The sequence below is a fragment of the Tauraco erythrolophus genome, chromosome 15 (genome assembly GCF_009769465.1).
Source record: "Tauraco erythrolophus isolate bTauEry1 chromosome 15, bTauEry1.pri, whole genome shotgun sequence".
In the NCBI taxonomy this organism is placed as follows: domain Eukaryota; kingdom Metazoa; phylum Chordata; class Aves; order Musophagiformes; family Musophagidae; genus Tauraco; species Tauraco erythrolophus.
Window position 1 is genome coordinate 9,513,571 of NC_141479.1, and position 18,173 is coordinate 9,531,743.

Genomic DNA, 18,173 nt, shown 5'->3' on the forward strand with positions numbered 1-18,173 from the left:
TTGAATTTTTGCAATATTTTTCAAGAATATATAAATCTCTTCATAAACCCAAGAGTTAATTATTTTAAGACCAGACAGGTCTTTTGCTACTTATGCTAGACTAAAGCATTTCACTAAAGCAAGCCATCTCAAAAGCGTGGAGCTTTCCTGAGTTCGGGAAGTGTTTGTCAACCAGGTTGTAAATGAGCATAGAAAAGTCAACCGAGTTTAGGCCCATTACCCGGGGTAATTCAGAGCTTGCCACTGCAGGGTTTTGGAGCAGAGCAGCACTAGAGAAAGCACTGCTCATGTTCAGGGCCATGAAAACACCATGTGTTCACACAGCGCGTTTCCCTTCACTCAGTTGCTCTTCTGTTGCTGCTGGCATGCACGGCGCTTGGGGAAAACATCCGTCTGGTTTGTTGTTTATAGCTGGGAGTGCGACTACAAAATGGCGAGGGAGGAGGGCAGGCGGGATGGGAAGCCACAGGGGCCATTTACCTGGGGACACTGTAAAACTCACCTGCTGTGGGGTCTTGGGAGCAGGAGACAGATGCACTGCACAGCCTGTGCAGGGAATGCGCTCCGTCAGTTCTGCGGTCACGCTGAAGCCATTTATTTTCATTTTGTGCAACACTTAATGTTCCCAAAACATCCGGATGGAGCTCAAGGAGACAGGTGAATAAGCAGGAGCAGCATGATTTGCCACGGCTCAAAGTTTCACTCTACTCTAAAACAAGCTTTTCTCAGGGGAGAAAAAGGGTGTGTGTTTTCTTCTTCACATGCTGAACCAAGTCACAAAATAAGGTGTTTTCCCAAATAAACTCACTGATAATGATTTTCTCCATGCATCCCTAGCTAATTGGGGTGCGATGAAGTGCATAATTCAAATGCTATCATCTAGCCTGAGGGCTTAAAGAAAAGCTTAACTCTGCCTGCAAACCAGAGTGGAGATAGCTGATGTGACAACTGCCTATCAGTCGGCTGCAGGCTCTCGAACACGCAGGCGACACAGGGGCACTGTCTGATTGCAGCTTAAATTCTGCCCATCGTTGTGCCTGCTTGGGTCAGCGCAGTTAGTCAGTGGCCAATAAGGCACTAAATAGTCACAATGTACAGCATATTTCAGGAGAAAATATTTTAACGGCCCAGGTGACTATCGTGCATGCATTAAGAAAACCAGGACACAGCATACCAAGTTTAGTTTAGCTACAGTAAAATAATTGTAATAGAGCAATGCTGACCCCAGCTACTGAATGGTGACACCTGGCTTTTGCTGCACAGGAGAGATTAGATTTTTCTGGTTTGTTTCCCCCCCTCTCTCTCTATATATGTTTCATGTATATAGGATATATTTAGTATTCGGATGTTTGAGACAAAACCCCAACATTTTAGAGAAAGACGTGCCCTTCAAGCCCAGCAGCGCAAACCACGGTCTCATGAAAATAACAATTTCAAGTGGAAAATAGGCCCTGCTGTGCAACACCACTACTTTGTTACATTGCAATATATTTTCTTATTTTTCATGTGCCTGGTTCGTGTGACCCTGCCAGTATGTAAAAATGGTCGCTGACAGTTTCTTTGTTTTTGTTTTATTATAATGTAAGTTATGGGATGCTGAAAGTCTGCAAGTTACTTGTTCTTGACTGACATTTCTCTGAGAGCCAAAAAATCACTATGTACACTTGACTGAGATTAAAATGGGTAGACTGTCTATAGCTGTATCCTGCTTTCAAAGCACAGGATTGGAAGGCTTCCATTAAATTGTTATTTTCAGTTATTATTAGCTCCTAAATCAGTTAATATAATTTCTTTCCCATAATGAATGCACAGCATTGTAAGCCTAAATGCCATATTTTCTATTGATCTATTTCCACAACCTGTTTAGTGAAATAATTAAAATGATTTACAAGGCTGACCCAATATCTTAGTGGTTTAGTAAATCATGTTGCCGTGTGGGAGGCTCAGCTAGTTTTAAACTCACAGCTCTTGGCAGCACCAGGACCTTGAAGCAGAGCTGCAGCGAGTGCCGTGCTGTGTCCGAAGGTGCGCTCGAGGCCAGCCTGCGGAAACGCCTCCGCCGATGCTCAGGGAGAACAAGGGCTCCAGCTGGTTTGTTCGTTCATCACCTCTGTTCAAAGTAGGAAAATTTCTTGGTGCTACCAAGCCAGAGCAGAATTTGAGCTGCAATCCGCAGGTAATGCAGCTTCACTGGCAACTTGAACATCCCTGTTTCCCGCCCCCAGAACTGACCCACATGTCTGTGTGGGCAGTGAAAATGGGGGCAACTGTGGAGCCTGGTATTTTTACATGCAAGGCAATGTGGGAAATGGTTATTTCTATCCTTATTGGTTGTTTTTAACTCGTAAGAAGAGGACAGCTATACATACAATCCCTGTTTAAATGCCAGGGTTATGGAAGGGCTTAGTCGGATTCAGTAGTGTGAAGACAGAGATACAATAAGGCATGCCCCCCAAAGTCTCTTGAAATCTCTGGAAGTCCCTTTGTTAATCTCAAAGAGCCATAGGTAGCTCCTCAGGTGATAGGGAGAGCTTCATTAAGACAATCTCCCTGGCACGGGAGCCCCTCCTGTAATGACACAGGCTCTCCCGACTCCCCCATGTCTCCCACAGCTCTTACAGGGAAGCACACAGGGCTGACACATGTAGGACTTACGAAATAGTCCCAGGTTTGTTTCTAGCTCACCTCTCAGTGTTCTGGTAACATAACGGGGAGCCCTTGGAGCAACAGCAGAAGGACACTACAGCAGTGCCTGGGAGAAGACATAGCAGCCAGTCTCTGTAGCGAGAGTAGCAAGAGCAAACTACATTTAACATACTGTTATGAAAAGCTGGTAGCAATCCTGGTAGCAGTCTCATGAAAAATGTGCATTCTGACAGCTGCAGTCTGGAACAAAAGGGATTGGGGTGAATTCTGTGGGATCAGGGCAATGGCTGCAAAGCAAGGAGTGTGCCACCAGGGCCAGCCCTCATGGGGATTGTGCCTCCACGGGGTCCTGCCCCAGCCAGCCGTGCAGGGAGGACATCCCTTGGGGACACATGTGCGGGCAGGAAGGTCAGAGACCACCATCCTGGTCCCTGACAGGAAGGACAGAGTCCATAGCTCTGAAATCAGTCAGCGTTTGAGACATCATTTATAATGTCTCCACTTGCAATCCCTGAGCAAGTCTCGAGCTTGCTTTCAGCATCTAGTACGTCTTTTTTTAGTTCTATTCTTTTGCATAATTATACAAAGAAAAGAAAAATGTTCTAGAAAAACTTAAAAATCTGAAGACGATTGTTGGATGCACTTTGCAGCAGATGTCATTATCTTCCTTCCCTGACCCTAACCTGCCACCATTTCTACTTTGCTTTAAATGGACCTGTAATTTCACAATGTGAATTCAGCTGGAACTATCCTTTTTGTTAAATAAACTTTACCCTTGCACCAACTGCTCCAGGCTCTGAAAAGAAACACTTCTTGCTTGTGACTGTTCCAAAATGTAGGTCTGAAATTCAAAAAGAAGTGTTGGTAAATGGGCTGTAATCACACTGAAGGGCAAGGGAGTATTTCTCCTCTAAGGCAGAAGAAAATAAAGGAAAATCTGCTTTGCCTTCTGCTTCCTCAACGCTGATAATGATCAGAGGATTTTTTTTAGAAAGAAGCCTGCTGTGCTGCAGTGTGTGTTTCAGAGCTGAAATACCTATAGTCATGCCCTTAATGCCACACTTGGAAGTGTAAATCAGGGCCTCGTTTCCACAAGCAGGTGTGCCCAGCAGAACCTTGCACTGCTGGCAGCGGAGCGCCCATGCGGTGGCACACACCACCAGCACGCCCCGGCAACTCCAGATTCACCACCGGGCAGAGCGTGCAACGTTAATGGCATTATCTGTCCTCTAACATGTGCATGAGAGCTGTAGGGATGCTCTGTGAGAGCTTGATGGCTGTGACAAATATGATTGAAGGTGGACACAAGGGTCAAAAATGACCTCAGAGAGGGACGGTAACACACAAACACACCCTGGCTGCGCACACAGCAACGTCACAGTCTCCTCACTGCCTTCTGCATCAGATGAACATCTCTCTCCCTCACCTCCATGTCTGCCTGGCCTCGGAATTAGTTTTCTTCCACAACAGGATAACCACAAACCAGAAGGAGCTGGGCAGCCCTGTCAATGATAAGTGCCACCGCTAAAGCTGACGGGGTCCTGAGCGGATACTCGCCCACTGCCCCGAGCCCAGACAGCACGTGCCGTTCTGTTGGCAAGTACCGGCGCAAGGCGGTCCTTCCTACACCTCTGTGCACCCACCGAAGCATCCTTGAGCTTACTGTAGTCTCAGACAACCACTGCTCTGCCTGCAGATGCGATCCGCCACTGCAGCACTCCTAATTTCACACTCGTGTAACTCCCAGAAATCCTTTAAACCGCACCAACGGAGTGACTCGAGCTGAAGCTATTTGCTAACTAGGGCTCTGTACTTAAGAGCTGAGGCAAAGCACAGGAGCCCCCGGCAGTTGTCTGCAAATGTGTTCGGGTCAGTTATAAGTCTGTGATTAGTTAATTCTGTGTAGAGCATCTGCTTAAATTAAACACTTTCTCTCTCCCATTCTCACCCACTGTTCTGTTTTTAAGACATATAAGGTGCTTAATAATCTCCACCACTTGAAATAATCACTGGCGGGATGAAAGCTCTCCCCCTCCCACCCTGCCATTTTGTTCCACTGCAAAATGTATAAATTAATCTCATGCTAAAATTAACATGTATTGCTGAGGCAAATGAATTGGCATCTCCATGTGTATCTGTTGGCTTCCAGCATTTCCTGTGACGGGTTTTCATTTAATTACCAGCCTGACAGGCTAGCTCACACCAGAACTGCAGCTGCATTTATTACTTTTATCTCCTTGGACACCTGCCTCTCTCCATCATTTATCAGATTTCTACTGAAGAGACGGACAAAATATTTTCTATTGCACCAGGTCATTGTTTCTTTAAAAGGCACTTCCTAGAGCACTGACCTCAAACAGGGTTTTTTTGGTTGGCTTTGGATAGGTGTTTTTTTTTTTTCCTTTTCCAATTATCAAAGCAATCCAGCAGCATTAACCCCCTCACTGCCCCACCACACACTGGCAGTTCAGAAGAAATCAGCCTACGGACAGGGAGCTGAAAGCCTCCCTGCTAGCTCTGTGCAAGCAGCTGACTACCCTCACCACCCCTCATAAAGACCTTGCCTGCAGTGGGAGTCAGAACCCCCCAGCTGCTGTGACTACTTTTCGTCCTCTCATGTACGAAAACTTCCAGTGGGAACGCCGAGAGACTCCTCAGCACATGGCTCAGTGCTCTCCATTCTCGTCCAGTGAGAGGGATCTGCCTGAAATCCTCTTGATGGTTTGGGCCACACTTTATATCGTCACCAGTGCGGCTATAACTGCTTGATAAAAATCTAATGTAGATGATACAAGGAACATTCTAAAAAAAAAAATGCTGCCTACAAGCATTACCAGCATAGTCACAGCCAGTGTGATGGGTTATACATGACCTGTGCGACTACACACTGCTCCGTAACAGCTGGGCAACGCCGCTGCTCTCCCTCACTGCCTCAGAGCAGCTCAGACACTGCTGGCAGAGGTGCTGGCTGCGGGCTCGTTCAGCACACTTCCAACAGACAGACAGTTTCCACTTGTTTTTCTCTGAACCTGAAGTTGTGGCGACACACGTTCCATGGACAGGACTCTCCTGAGCTCGTGTGTCGTGACAGACGTGACCAAACCAGTGGGACCTGAAGCTACACGGCGCCTCGGCAGATGAGGCCTTCCCGTGTGCAGACTCAGCAATGCATCTCTTTGCCCAAGCTGACTCATTTTATTAAAAAGAGTGATTCACTCCTGACAGTCTAATTGTGTTACTTCGAAGGAGTCTGGCAGGAACAGGGCCTTGCTGATAGTGATGCCTTTCTCAAAGATGCCTCATTACAGAGGAAAAATGAGAAATTTGTATCTGCTTAATTAATGAACCTTTTTGACTCTCTAGGGATTTCATCCCAGTTCCTAACTCCAGTCATGCAGGCAGTCTGGCACGAAGCACCTGCTGGCTCTGAGCTGGGCAGGAGGCAGCTGCATTGCAGACACCCCTGCACAGCTGGAGCCTCCTGCTCCTCCGCAGGTCGGGGCGGCAGGAGCAGGCCCCCCGAGCTGGACGCTGACCCAGGCAGTTAGCGCTTCAGCACCTTCTGGGAAACGCAGCAAAAGATGATTCACTGAAACATAAATTATTTTAACACAAGCCCTGTGCAAAAAGCGCCTCTTCCTTCCCATCACCTTAGTCCTAGTAAAGACAGAGCCCTGAGGCTGTTACACACAGCATATGTAAAACTCGTTTGTGTTCAGGAGCTCACTGTGTGTGGTCCTTAGATTGTGGGTGGCCTGGCAGTGCCAGGAGGTTTGGAGGTGACCCGAGGAAGCACCCTGGCTGGCAGGGATGCACAAATATTGCAGCAGCCACAGTGCTGCCTGAAGCTCTCCGAGGTACCATTTTTCCATTGCACCCTATTACAAATAGTAACAGGCAGTACGCAGTAACATATTTTGGCCAAAACTTACTGTGGGTAAAGTGCCAAGTCAAGACAACCAAACCACGTCACACAGGCACGCAGAATTTGACAACCCTTTTTAGAAAAGTTTAAACATTTTTGGATGAAAATCCAACGTAATTGATTTTGAAATCTAAAACTTTATTTGTATTTTTTTTAAATTTTAATGAATTATGTTAAGCTTCTATAGGTATGTCAGTGTTGGAAGTGTTCAAGGCCAGGCTGGATGAGGTTTTGAGCAACCTGATCTAGGGAAAGGTGACCCTGCTCATGGCAGGGGGGGTTGGAACTAGATGATCTTTAAGGTCCCTTCCAACCCAAACCATTCTATGATTCTATGTTTCAATGTTAATTTTATGTAGTTTAATCAAAACCAAATGCAATGTGTTAAACTGTTCAATTTGCGCTATATATATAATTACAATTTATGATTTTTAATACTCATTTTGTATCATACATCCCTACCACATATGATCCAATGTTAATTATGTTTTAAATTAAATGTTCAACAAGATCTAAATGAGACTCTAAGAACAGCAAAGTAATGACTGTAAGACAGACTGTCATAGAATAATACATGAATGCAGAATGCTGGTATCAATTAGTAAAAACAAGCTGTTCAGGAGCAGCAGTGGTGTCTGTCATCCCGATGTGTGTTTGGATCATACGTGATCTCAGCATGCAGGGAAACCAAACGTCAGCTGCCAAAGCGTCGGCTTACTGACTCCTCGTTACTGTTTTTGAGGAGCAAGTGCTGCTTTTTTAGCATTGCTGTGCAAGGCAGGGATGGGTAGTTTGCAGCAGTTTTCTCCAGGTATTCTAGGGTCAATCATATTTTTAGTATTTTAAGAAGGATATAGCTTCTTATTTTGATATAAGAATATATTGGTGTTTAAAACAAGTGGCTTCCTTAACTTGTGGTGAAACTGAATGCCTTCAAAATCCCCTTTCCACTGATAATTTTACCGTGATGTAGAAGAGGTTGGTGTATGGGAGAACCGGAGTCCTGTATACTAAAATAAGCTGCAAACAGACAAATTTCTTCCAAAGGAGGAAATAATTTTTAAATTTTTTTTTAGACTTGAAACAATTAGTTGAATTCTAATAACACGTAGAAATATGTACAGAAAATTCATAGCAGAATAACGTAAAAGCCCATGGCAGCAGGCGGTCTCGGGCTGCCCTCTAGTGAGAGCAGCCTCCGTGACAAGGCCTGGGCTCCTGCAACCACCTTTCCAAAAAAGCCTGCTTGTGTCTTTGTCTTCACTTTAAAACCCGGCTTTTAAAGCATTGAAAACATTTTGGGATTATTATTTGCCTTCTGATTTCTGTACTACTAAGCTAGATAAGATTTTGCCTCCAAGCTTTTTCTTATTTTCTTCACGTGTAGAAAAGCTAGTCCTTTTTATTTGCCCTTGTGTGGTATCTGCCAGTTGAGATGACAAGGAGCCAGGATTGTAAGGAAATAATTAACTTTCAGCCAGAAAAAATAGTTTATCAGCTGGGAAGAGGGTACGGGAGTGGGGGCACATCTCATCCTAACCCATGAGTTAAAGATGAGCTGATAAAGCAGAAAAATTTACAGAAATATATGGAATATAAATATCTGAGAGATACAGGGTACAGCAAAAGATAGCACTCATTAACCAACTACAGCTGTCTAAAATGGGTCAACCAAACCCACGCTGCAAGAGTTTGGGCTTCCACATACGAAACTTTCCTCTCACAAAGCTACACTGACATGACATGAAAATTCAGGCTACTAATGATCAAACACTGCCTACCCACCTGGCTGAACGGCACTTCTCAGCCTGCCCGCCCCACCACCAGCCCCAGACACGACCCTTTCCTAGACAGGTTTTTCCAGGGAACCATAAGTACCGAACCCCTGGAAGTGTACTGCACATGGCACACCAGCACCGCCCTGATGCTGCACAGCCGGAGCTAGGAGGAAGCCGGGTATGCCAGGGACAGTCAGCCAAAGTGCCCTAAAAATGCTGTCACGGAGTGGCTCCGTGCTCCCTGCCAGGCAGAATGGAGGTGTGGGCAGGAGGAGGCGAAGGCAGCTGTGGAGGGGTGGTGAGACACAGGCCGGAGGCGGCAGGACAGCCGTGGTGCTCCACAGGCGGCTGCACGCTGCTTCGGCAAAGGGGGTGGGAATTGTAGGAGCAGCTCGACATTTGGATAGAGGAAATCAGATCAGAGGGCTTTAAATGGAAATTATTTTCACCAGACAGACGTCCCTAGGGACCAAATTAATTTGGCTAATACAATTTGGCCAAGAGGAATAAGCTGTATTGATCTAGAGAGCTCAAATGCTTGCTGAGACAGTCCTAGAGAATTACAGTATTTATTTCTTGTATCAACGACCATCAGCAAAGGTGTAACAGTGATTATAGCCCAGCCATTCTTACACACAGCGGTTAACTTCATGTATTCTGCTCATTTCTCGCTTCAGTTCATAATTACTCTCTTTCTTAAAAAAAACACTGATCTATTCATGTGTCTCACAAATATCTTTAATTACCATCTTTGGTCACTCTACATCTCGAGTTTTAGCTTTATGTGACTGTCAGTCTAAAGCTCTTTCTATAATTGCTCCCACATTCACTCGACTTGCCCCAGGCTGCTCTGTTAGCCGGCCTGGCCTGCACGGTTTTTCTCTCACCACTACAGGCACAGCAATACGGCCCTCTAGTGCACGCAGTTAAGATTGCTTTAATGTTGGGGGTTTGCATAGCTCTTTTTTAGGTTGGGTGGGGTTTTTTTTTGCGAACAATAAATAAAGCCATACACAGATTTAATAGAATAAGAAACACCAATGTTGGCATCATTAATTTGGTGCTAATAATATATAGTAGGGATTTATATATCACTATAAACCTATTGCAAGGTGATTTACTTGCAGTAAAAAGCTTCAAAAGTCTAAGACACTAAGACAGGCAGAGCAGGTGAAACTGCACATTTGGAAATGTGCATTATAATTACTTTGTTTGCATACTTCCGCTTCATTTTACATTCACCTTTTACCCATCTTTCCTCATTTCTCTGAGCCTTCTTTTATCTACAAACCATCTTTGCATATTCTCTGATTTCTCAGTTTCTTCACCTTTTCTTTTTCATGTTTATTTGATGGGAGTCTCAACTCCTCACGCAGAGGCTTCTTGCTGGGACACACGCTAACACACTGATCTCGCTCCCTCAGACATTATATCTGAAGATAAATTGGGAAATGAAGATGTAGAGCTGTTGGAAGAGACTGGCTTCCCCAGGCACCAGTTTAGCCTGGATCATTGGATTTACAACACCAGCACCGCCAACACTGATTTGACTATTAATCCCTGAAGTGCCCTAGGAATTGCAGCATAAATCCAGTGAAGGAGCACTCATACGGCCCTAAAGACTCATAGCGCTTATCCTGGTACTCCATTCATGAAAATTGATCTTTTCTTAGTAGCAATGACAACTCAAGGAGTCCATGCTTTGTAAAACTGAGAGATCTGCTCGCTGTGGCAATGTACTTAACTGCCAGGAGGTCTGTGATACAAACCAACCGATGCTCACGCTTAATACTCTGCAGAGACTGGCTCTTTCTTCTTTATACACATACAGAGAGATCTACAATTTCATTCCCTGTTAGGGATCACTTCAGTGCCTTTGTGCTCCACAGCGGCACTCAACAAAATCATCGTGTTTCCTATACTGTCTCAGTAACTTGCTCCCCAAGTATCCTTTACCAAGCAGTGCTTAATTATCTGCTAAGCCAATATTCCCCTCGTGACGAGAATATAAACCTCTTCTGTACTTGAAGAACCATCATGTCTGAGCAGAGGGCAGCATGAGTTGGGACTAAGCCAGCAAGCAAAAGGAATTGGCTGTTCTGGTTTCAAAGTACCTCCGTGTTGTACAGCAAGCAAGACACTGTTCTATCCCCAGACAAGAGAGTCAGCAACATATCAGAGGAGGTAAACCTCACAGCAAGCGGTGTCTTCCTAATTTTTTGACCTTGATTGCTAGAAACATGGGGACAGATTTTTAAAGAATGATCTCATGTTGCTGGGTGTGCGAGTACAGGCACAGTATGGTAGCATTTGACGCACTGTCAGCTATGGAAACAGCTGAACAGGAGCATGTAAGAACCAGGTACCTCCAATGGCTGGAGAGACCCTGAATTACAAGCTGGGACTAGGAAAGAAACTCTCTCCTACCAAGAGAAGTGGGATGGAAAGAACTTTGGCAGGGAGCAGAGATGGCTTGTGCTTCCCCACCGCCTGGGGAGTTCAGGCAGTGGCTGGCTCCAGCACTGCATTTGTAAATCCTGGGTGGGGGAGATCTGCAGAACAGATGAGGCAACAAAAGGTAGAAGGTGAGGGAGCTGCAGGATGGAAAGGTGGAAATGGATGTCCCAGCACCCTTAGTGAGAGCAACTGCTCTCCTTTCTTCTCCCTCACCCTTGAGGGAGAAGTGAGGGTTGACTATAGCCAGGCTGCCTGTCGCAATGAGTGTCCAGACTCTAAAGCAATGCTGTTACTATGGGAAGGATGCTAACGAATCAATACTCGAACAACAGGCTTGTCTGCTCCAAGCATACATGGTCATACTGAAGTGGTGGATGACTAGTGAAAATGAGGTGGCCTACATTACAGAAGGTATGACTGACGAGACTTTTTTAAAGAAATTTCCCCATGATAGTAACTGAAATATCTGGTGCTCAACATAACTGTTGCAAGTCAGAGAATTTGTTAGGGTAAAAAAGATAAATAATAGCCAGATTTCGTTTCGTAAGACTGTTTCTTTGGCTAGAAATAACGTTAATTTTGCATTCTGATCTCTGCTGAAATAAACCTATGACTTGCATCAGTAATGTTCAGACACCTAACACAAGTTGAAGGTAGTAAATAGTCTCTATTTAGCTTAATCTAAATGCTAACCTAATGATCTATCCTGGCCACAGCATCCCCCTTTGTAGAACCTTATGGTCGCGATAAGCAATGTCAGTTCCCTGGTTTATGTTCTTTTTTTTTTTTTTGCATTTTGATCTTAGCGATGGCTTCCCTGTAAACCAGTCTCGCACAGTCTGTGATTTATGAGGGACACTGAGCTCTTTCGGACACCGGAATGTGCAGACCCCAGTGCCAGCAGTGTTACACAATAACCCAGAAACGCTGGTATATGCAGGGAGGCTCCTCTCCCCGGGACACACAGGGTAGAGGAGCAGCCTCTGAAATTCAAGTTTAACGCTTTGATTTACTACTCCAACCAGCAGTGGGGGAGATGGTAATAAGAACGCATTTCTTTATATATGCTGAGTAGTATAAACTCTCTATAAAAGCTTTTTAGCAAACAGAATCCAACAATTTTTCCCCCTTTTTTTGGCCGAAAAGGATTTGACACTCCTTTCCCTTTGTCCCCGATGACTTTGTTGTGCAGATGCCGGGCACGGGCAGAGGGAGCGGGCTGGGCTCCCCTTACCCGGGGCCCCCCGCGCTGCCCACAGCCACCTCCGCGCCCACGCAGCGCATGAGGGGAGCCAAGGCCGCCGTGCTGGATACACGGGTTGCTCCAAGGTTAGCCCGGAGTGTGTTTTATTTACTCTGCACTCAAAGCGGGTTCGAACGGTGCCCCGGGCCTGAGCTCCTGCTCCCCGGGGCCAGACAGCCCGCGGCAGCGCCATCCTCGCAGGCCTTCATTCCGGCTTTGGCAGATCTGGGAAGCCCTGGGAGCTTCACATGCTCCGGGAGCTGCTGTGGGATGCTTTTGGCACGAAACGTTTGTTGCTTGCTTCCTGGAGCCCCTTCGCCATCAGGCTAATTGCACTAATGAGGCACCGCGGTGGCTGACTGCGCCCCGGGCGGTTAAAGGGCGGCCAGCCGCGGCAGCCGCTCTCTGCGCAGGCGCTCGTCGCCTTCGCTGTCGTCAGCCACCCGCGCCGGAAGCGCCGCCGGCCGCCGCGATGGAGGGTGAGTGGCGGTGGGCGAGGGGGGCCCGCGGCGCGGCGGCCCCGCCTGACGGCCTGCCCCGCTCTGCCTTGCAGGGACGCTGTACCGCCGCCTGGCGCCGGAGGAGACGGGGGAGCCGCGCCTCCAGGTACCGCCGCCCGCCCCAGGAGCCCCAGCCCGGCGGGGCAGCCCGGCAGGGTCTCGGGCGCAGCGCTCGCCGCCCGCAGTTCCGCGGCGGTTTCAGCTCTTGCCCCACACAGTCTTACAAAAGCCCCGCTGGGAACCAAAGGCGGGGCGCGGGTTTCCCCAGGCCGCCCCGCTGGGCTGTAGCGTTTGCACGCGCCGAGTCAAACCGTGCCGGAACTGACGTTTCTCCGCCGCGGAGGCGTCAGGGTGACGCCAGAGAACCGCGGGCTGTTGCGCGCCCGCGCCCGGCCCTGCGTGCCCGAGGCGTCACCACGTGAGCCCTTTGCGTTTACTGTTCCGTTAGTGTAATTTCTAAATTTACATCTCATTCTCTAATCTTGTGGTGATTATGTCAACCTGACAAAACTACTAGTCAGCAGCAAGTTCTTAATTTAATTAAAATTTAATATTTTAAAGTGTCTTTCAAAACATCTTTAGCCTCAAGGACCAGAAGAGGCCAAAGCGTTTGTAAATGCCTTCCTGAAGCGTAGTATGCCAAAAAGGAAAGATGAAGCTATCCAGGATATACTAACTCGAAAAGCTGTTGTGCTTGAGCATTATTCCAAAAAAAAGACAAAGCAAAAGAGGAAGAAAACAAAAGGTTTTACAGCAAAGCAAAGGCGAGAAATGCGTCTTTTTGAAATTGAACCAGAACAGCAAAGGTAAGATCCTAACTATTTCCTTTTATAGTAAAAGTGGGAAGTACATCAGAAGTATGTAAGAGCAGCAGCACATACGTATGGATACTGACCCTTCAGTGTGCAAAGTCAGTCTGAGACTCTGTGGCATCTTACCATAAGAAAACAATTCCTTTGGCTGTACAGCTGGAAAATTCATTTCCGTTTGTTCCTGGTTCTCTCTCCTTTTGTATGCTTAAGTGTAACAAGAAATCAAACCCAGATATAGTCACCTCTGGTTTCAGTTTTTAAAGTTAGGCTGCCTGTGACCAGAGAGTCAAAATTCTGCCTCAGGTTCCTTAAACAAAGCATGTTGAATAAGGCCCCTGCTGTTGCCAACGTGATGTAAGCAGGAGGTGAGAGAGTAGAAATCTGTTCTGTCTTGGATGTGCCTGGTCTTCTAAAACACATCACCGGTCCGGGTTGATAGAGAGGAGCATGCTTTGTGCTGTCTTTATACATCAAAGCTGTTATTTGCAGTGGGTCACCTCATAGGTTAAGTTCTGAGAGCAGATCACAAAACTTACTAATGTTAGGCTTGACTCTGTTGTAAATATGGATTACTTCAGTACTCAACCAATGGATTTTTTGATAATTAAGTTCTTGTGTAATACTTGTCTTTTTACTGCAGATATGCCATCTTTCTACCACTACATGAACTCTGGAAGCAGTATATCAGAGACCTATGTCATGGACTTAAACCAGATGTGTAAGTTGAGATATTTTTAAGTTGTTGGGTGTTTTATTTAGTAGATATTTCAAGGTTCACTGACTTCCTGTTTGAAACATCATAGTTACTTGATAAAGATATGAACTATTTCTGTAAGCGTTGGCCATGATTTCAGTAGCCATGGTCGCATTTTCTAAACCTAACTTTCCATACAATTTTCTTCCCCTCTTCTCTGATCCCGCTCTCTTCTTCAAGGCAACCACACATGGTTCAGAGCAAACTGCTAAAAGCTGATCTCCATGGAGCTATCGTTACAGGTATTCTGTTTTCTTTAAAAAAAAAAAAGTCATCTGAAGTTCAGTAGACACTCCTACATTTCAGGGGCTTATTTTTTAATTACTTTCAGTATCATTAACTCTAGAATCACATAGTTGAGATCATATGTTGATGAGTTCTTTCTCTACTTATCAATGCTAATTACTTTTCAACTGCTCTTGGAAAACTTGGTCTTAGTTGCGAAGATTAAGCACAAGTTTTACTAGGGATTACTGTAATTGCATTATTTCAGAATATTGCAACCAGTTTTTAAAATGATGAGACAAATGTAGAAGAGCAGATAAACTGCCTGCACCTGAAACTTCCTAATACATACATACTTCTGTTCTTTCAGTCACAAAATCAAAGTGCCCCTCTTATGTTGGGATAACAGGAATCATTCTACAGGAATTCAAACATGTCTTCAAAATTATCACTAAAGAGGACAAATTAAAAGGTATAAGTGTTTTTCAGTGCTTTTTCACAATTTGAATAATCAGAAGTTCTTTAACATGCTATTCATCTTGCATGTCAGAGTACATTCTTTTATATCAGTGCTTTTAGTTCTTTGCAAAGAGTGGCAGAAGTCAGTGTCTTTACTGACCATGTAATTGCCCAAATATCTTATCAAAAACTATCTCATTAGAAATGAGCAATTTTTTTTTTAAAGGCATTTCCAATGAACCCAACATGATTATGCACATGGCTCATTCATTTGATTCACATTAGATGTTCTCTGCAACTTACTGCGTGCTCCTGAAACAGGACTAACGTCAGTAATTCTAGTGTAAAATTTAGAAGCTTTGGTTATTTTTCCTCTCTTGTTAAAGTATAAAAACCTTGAAATGTGGCAAACCTCAAGTCTACGCATGAGTAATATCCTCTGGTACATCGGTGTATTTTCTTAACAGGGATTTACACTAGTCCACTTCTGTTAATTTATTTCATTTTACATTTTCAGTTGTTCCCAAACTTAACAACGTATTTAGCTTGGAGATTGATGGATTCATTTCCTACATTTATGGAAGCAAGTTCCAGCTTAGAGCAAGTGAGCGATCTGCAAAAAAGTTCAAGTTGAAAGGAACTATTGACCTATGATTTCATGGAAAATCAGAAGTATTAATAGAAATGTCTGCTGGTTTACTTCAGTTTAAAGACCAAGTTTTCTGGCAGACTGAAATTGAATTGCTATGTGAAATATTTCTAAAGCATTTCTTCTTACTGAAGAATGTCTAGTATCTGTTGTCTTTAAAGCAGTCTCTCAGACTGCTGGAGTTTTTCATCTGTTTTGTTATTTGTATATAACATTCTGGCTTCTATTAAAATTATATGATTAGTATCAATTACCTGGCTTCTGTTTCAATTTATAATCATAAATTTGCAGAATGAAAATTATATCATTTAACTCTGATAAAAGTTAACGTTGCCTTCTGTATAAATTGGGCTTTATCTATTATATGCTTATAATGAGACTGTACATGATGACAACTGCTCTTTTATAATCATTGTTCCTGGGCCAACATCAACATCTTTGCCCAGTGCAAGCATATGCAAGTTGTTTCAGCTGATAGGTTTTACCTTGAATATCTCCTTCCCTGTGGTTAAATTCAAAGATGGAAGCGACTCCCACTCAATGTTGTACTTAAATTACCCAAAAAATTGATTTCTGAATATTTAACCTCTATTCATAGAGGTTTACTCTAACCTGGTTTTGGTATATATTCAGACATGGCGTCTATGTTTTTAATAATTTTTTTACTATATACTTTGAGGATCCTTTTTTTGATTACCCAGATTACAATCTCTCAGTGACTAGGCAGGTTTGACTTGTTTGGAAGATGGCAGTGATCCCTGTATTTAGACTTTTCTATTATTAAAGAGCCTCTATATTTTTGTATTATAAAGGTAGCTGTGAATGTAAATTATGAAGTCAATGTCATGATCAAATGAAACACCTCCTAATCTAGGAAGAGGTGTTTCTCTGCCACCATTCAGTGTTTGTGGCCAACCAGGGTCATTTCTTTAAAGAGAACATAGCACACCACTGTATCACACTGCATATCAAGTCTGGGACTGGAGTTAGGAGGACGGTTCCAGCTAGAGCACTTAACTGCTCTGCAGAGCACACAAGCCATTTATCTGCCATGAGAAAGCCAAAGATGACAACCACCTCCGACCCTCCCCAGTCCTATGAAAACACTAACTGTGCCAGCCAGCCCTCAGTCAGTTGGCCTGCAAAGCTCCCCCTTCCTTTCTGGACCTGCTGCTGGGAAAGGTACCAGAGAGCTGCACCTCCCTAGCATGATCCCTCACACCCCTAGCATGAATCCAGTCTGCTTCAGACTGGATTCAGCATCACTGAACCAGACTCTGATCAGCTGAAATCACAGCATGGGCAATACTGGTTTTCCAGAAGAACAGACTGCTTCTTTGCCCCCTTTGAAGTCAGGAAATAAAGTAGTTGGTATGGAGATAAGTCTTTGTTGCAATTATATGAAGTACTGCCTTTGAGATGGGGAAAACAGTGTTTTTGCTAGAGATGTATATTTTATACAGGGAAATACAGTCATTTCACACCAATGGGAAACTAGGAGAAAGAAACACTGGGAAAGCTTTTGAAATATAGGTAAACATACTTGAAAGTTCCAGAGTAGAAGCTTTTTTAAAATGAATTTACATCTGTGAAATAAGAATAAGATGTGTTAAAGTTGTTAGACCCCAGTTACTATTCTATCTAGTACTCATTGCTCCTCTTCACTATTCTCTGAAATTAAATGCCTTGGTTTCCTGTGAGAGGTCAGAGGAAAAACAAAGTGGTAGCAAGCATAAATCATAGCAGTAACTTTCCTTTCAGGACAATGACCTAATTTTAATTTTGCTCATAGCCTTCAGTGTAACATCTAATTAAGACATCTGTTAAATGCTTATAATATTAAATTAATAGGGGAAAGCTAATAGAACTTTATTGGCATAGTCCGGTTAATTAACATTAAGGGCCTTTAATGGGTGTCTTAAATGGACATCATTAATGGGAATGCCATACAAATTGGAATTAGGCGCACTCATGTTTCATTGTGCTGTGAAGGACACACCATATTCTACCATATGGACACATAGATGAACATGGTACAACTTCCCCTAGCTACCGGCATTTCTGGTTTTTTAACAACCAGCAACCAGAAAAGACAAATGCTGGCTAGCAATCCCTTTCGATAAATAATAGCAAGGCATTCATTGCCTACAGTGAAGAGTGCTGGAGAGACGCTCAAAGGTCTCTTCAAGGTAATCACATGCTAGCAGCATAGAAAGACAGATGACAAATGAAGACTAACAAGAGAGCTGAACAGCCAGCGCATTCACAACGCCTTTACTGCAGTTGGTAAATCACCTGAAGCGGCCTTTTTGTAGCAACTCGGTGAGGTGTTCCAAACAGCCCCCATAAATCACTTAAGCTAAATCGCTCCTGCAGACTGCTGGTTTCACCATCTACCTATCAGCTCCTTGAACCAACTCCCTGTCCCATCTGCTTTCACCAGAGCACAGCTCTGTGGTCATCTTTCACTACAACACATTAAACTCCCCGTTGCTTGTGAAGGAACTTCCTTAGAAACTGGGTAATGCAAAAATGACTGCACACCAGTCCTCCTCTGCTGATTCATGACCATTTCCCCATTTCTTGATCAGCTGAGACAGTAAATACTTAATGGATTTAATATTAGACAATGGGGGAACTAATCACAGCTATCTCTAATATGCCTCTTCCTTCATATGTTCAACTCTGAATTGCATGCAGCAGAGATGTTTTTTGTTGCGATTTT

General features: G+C 44.3%; 1 protein-coding gene across 1 annotated transcript; it reads left to right on the plus strand.

Annotated features, from left to right (window-relative positions):
- The first annotated feature begins 11,998 nt into the window (after window positions 1–11,998).
- POP4 (POP4 ribonuclease P/MRP subunit) lies at window positions 11,999–15,674 on the plus strand. Its single transcript, XM_086621255.1, has 7 exons — window positions 11,999–12,135; window positions 12,592–12,655; window positions 13,132–13,355; window positions 14,002–14,079; window positions 14,296–14,357; window positions 14,711–14,812; window positions 15,317–15,674. The coding sequence occupies exons 1-7, from the start codon at window positions 11,999–12,001 to the stop codon at window positions 15,451–15,453; spliced, it is 804 nt and encodes a 267-aa protein (XP_086477381.1). The 3' UTR covers window positions 15,454–15,674.
- The last annotated feature ends 2,499 nt before the right edge of the window (window positions 15,675–18,173 follow it).

Bases quoted from the DNA above. Each gene is read 5' to 3' on its own strand.
- POP4 (XM_086621255.1), top strand. From the start codon at position 11,999: ATGCCGGGCACGGGCAGAGGGAGCGGGCTGGGCTCCCCTTACCCGGGG. The intron at 12,656-13,131 runs GTACCGCCGCCC...AAACATCTTTAG, and splicing joins CGGGGGAGCCGCGCCTCCAG to CCTCAAGGACCAGAAGAGGC. The intron at 14,080-14,295 runs GTAAGTTGAGAT...CTCTTCTTCAAG, and splicing joins CATGGACTTAAACCAGATGT to GCAACCACACATGGTTCAGA.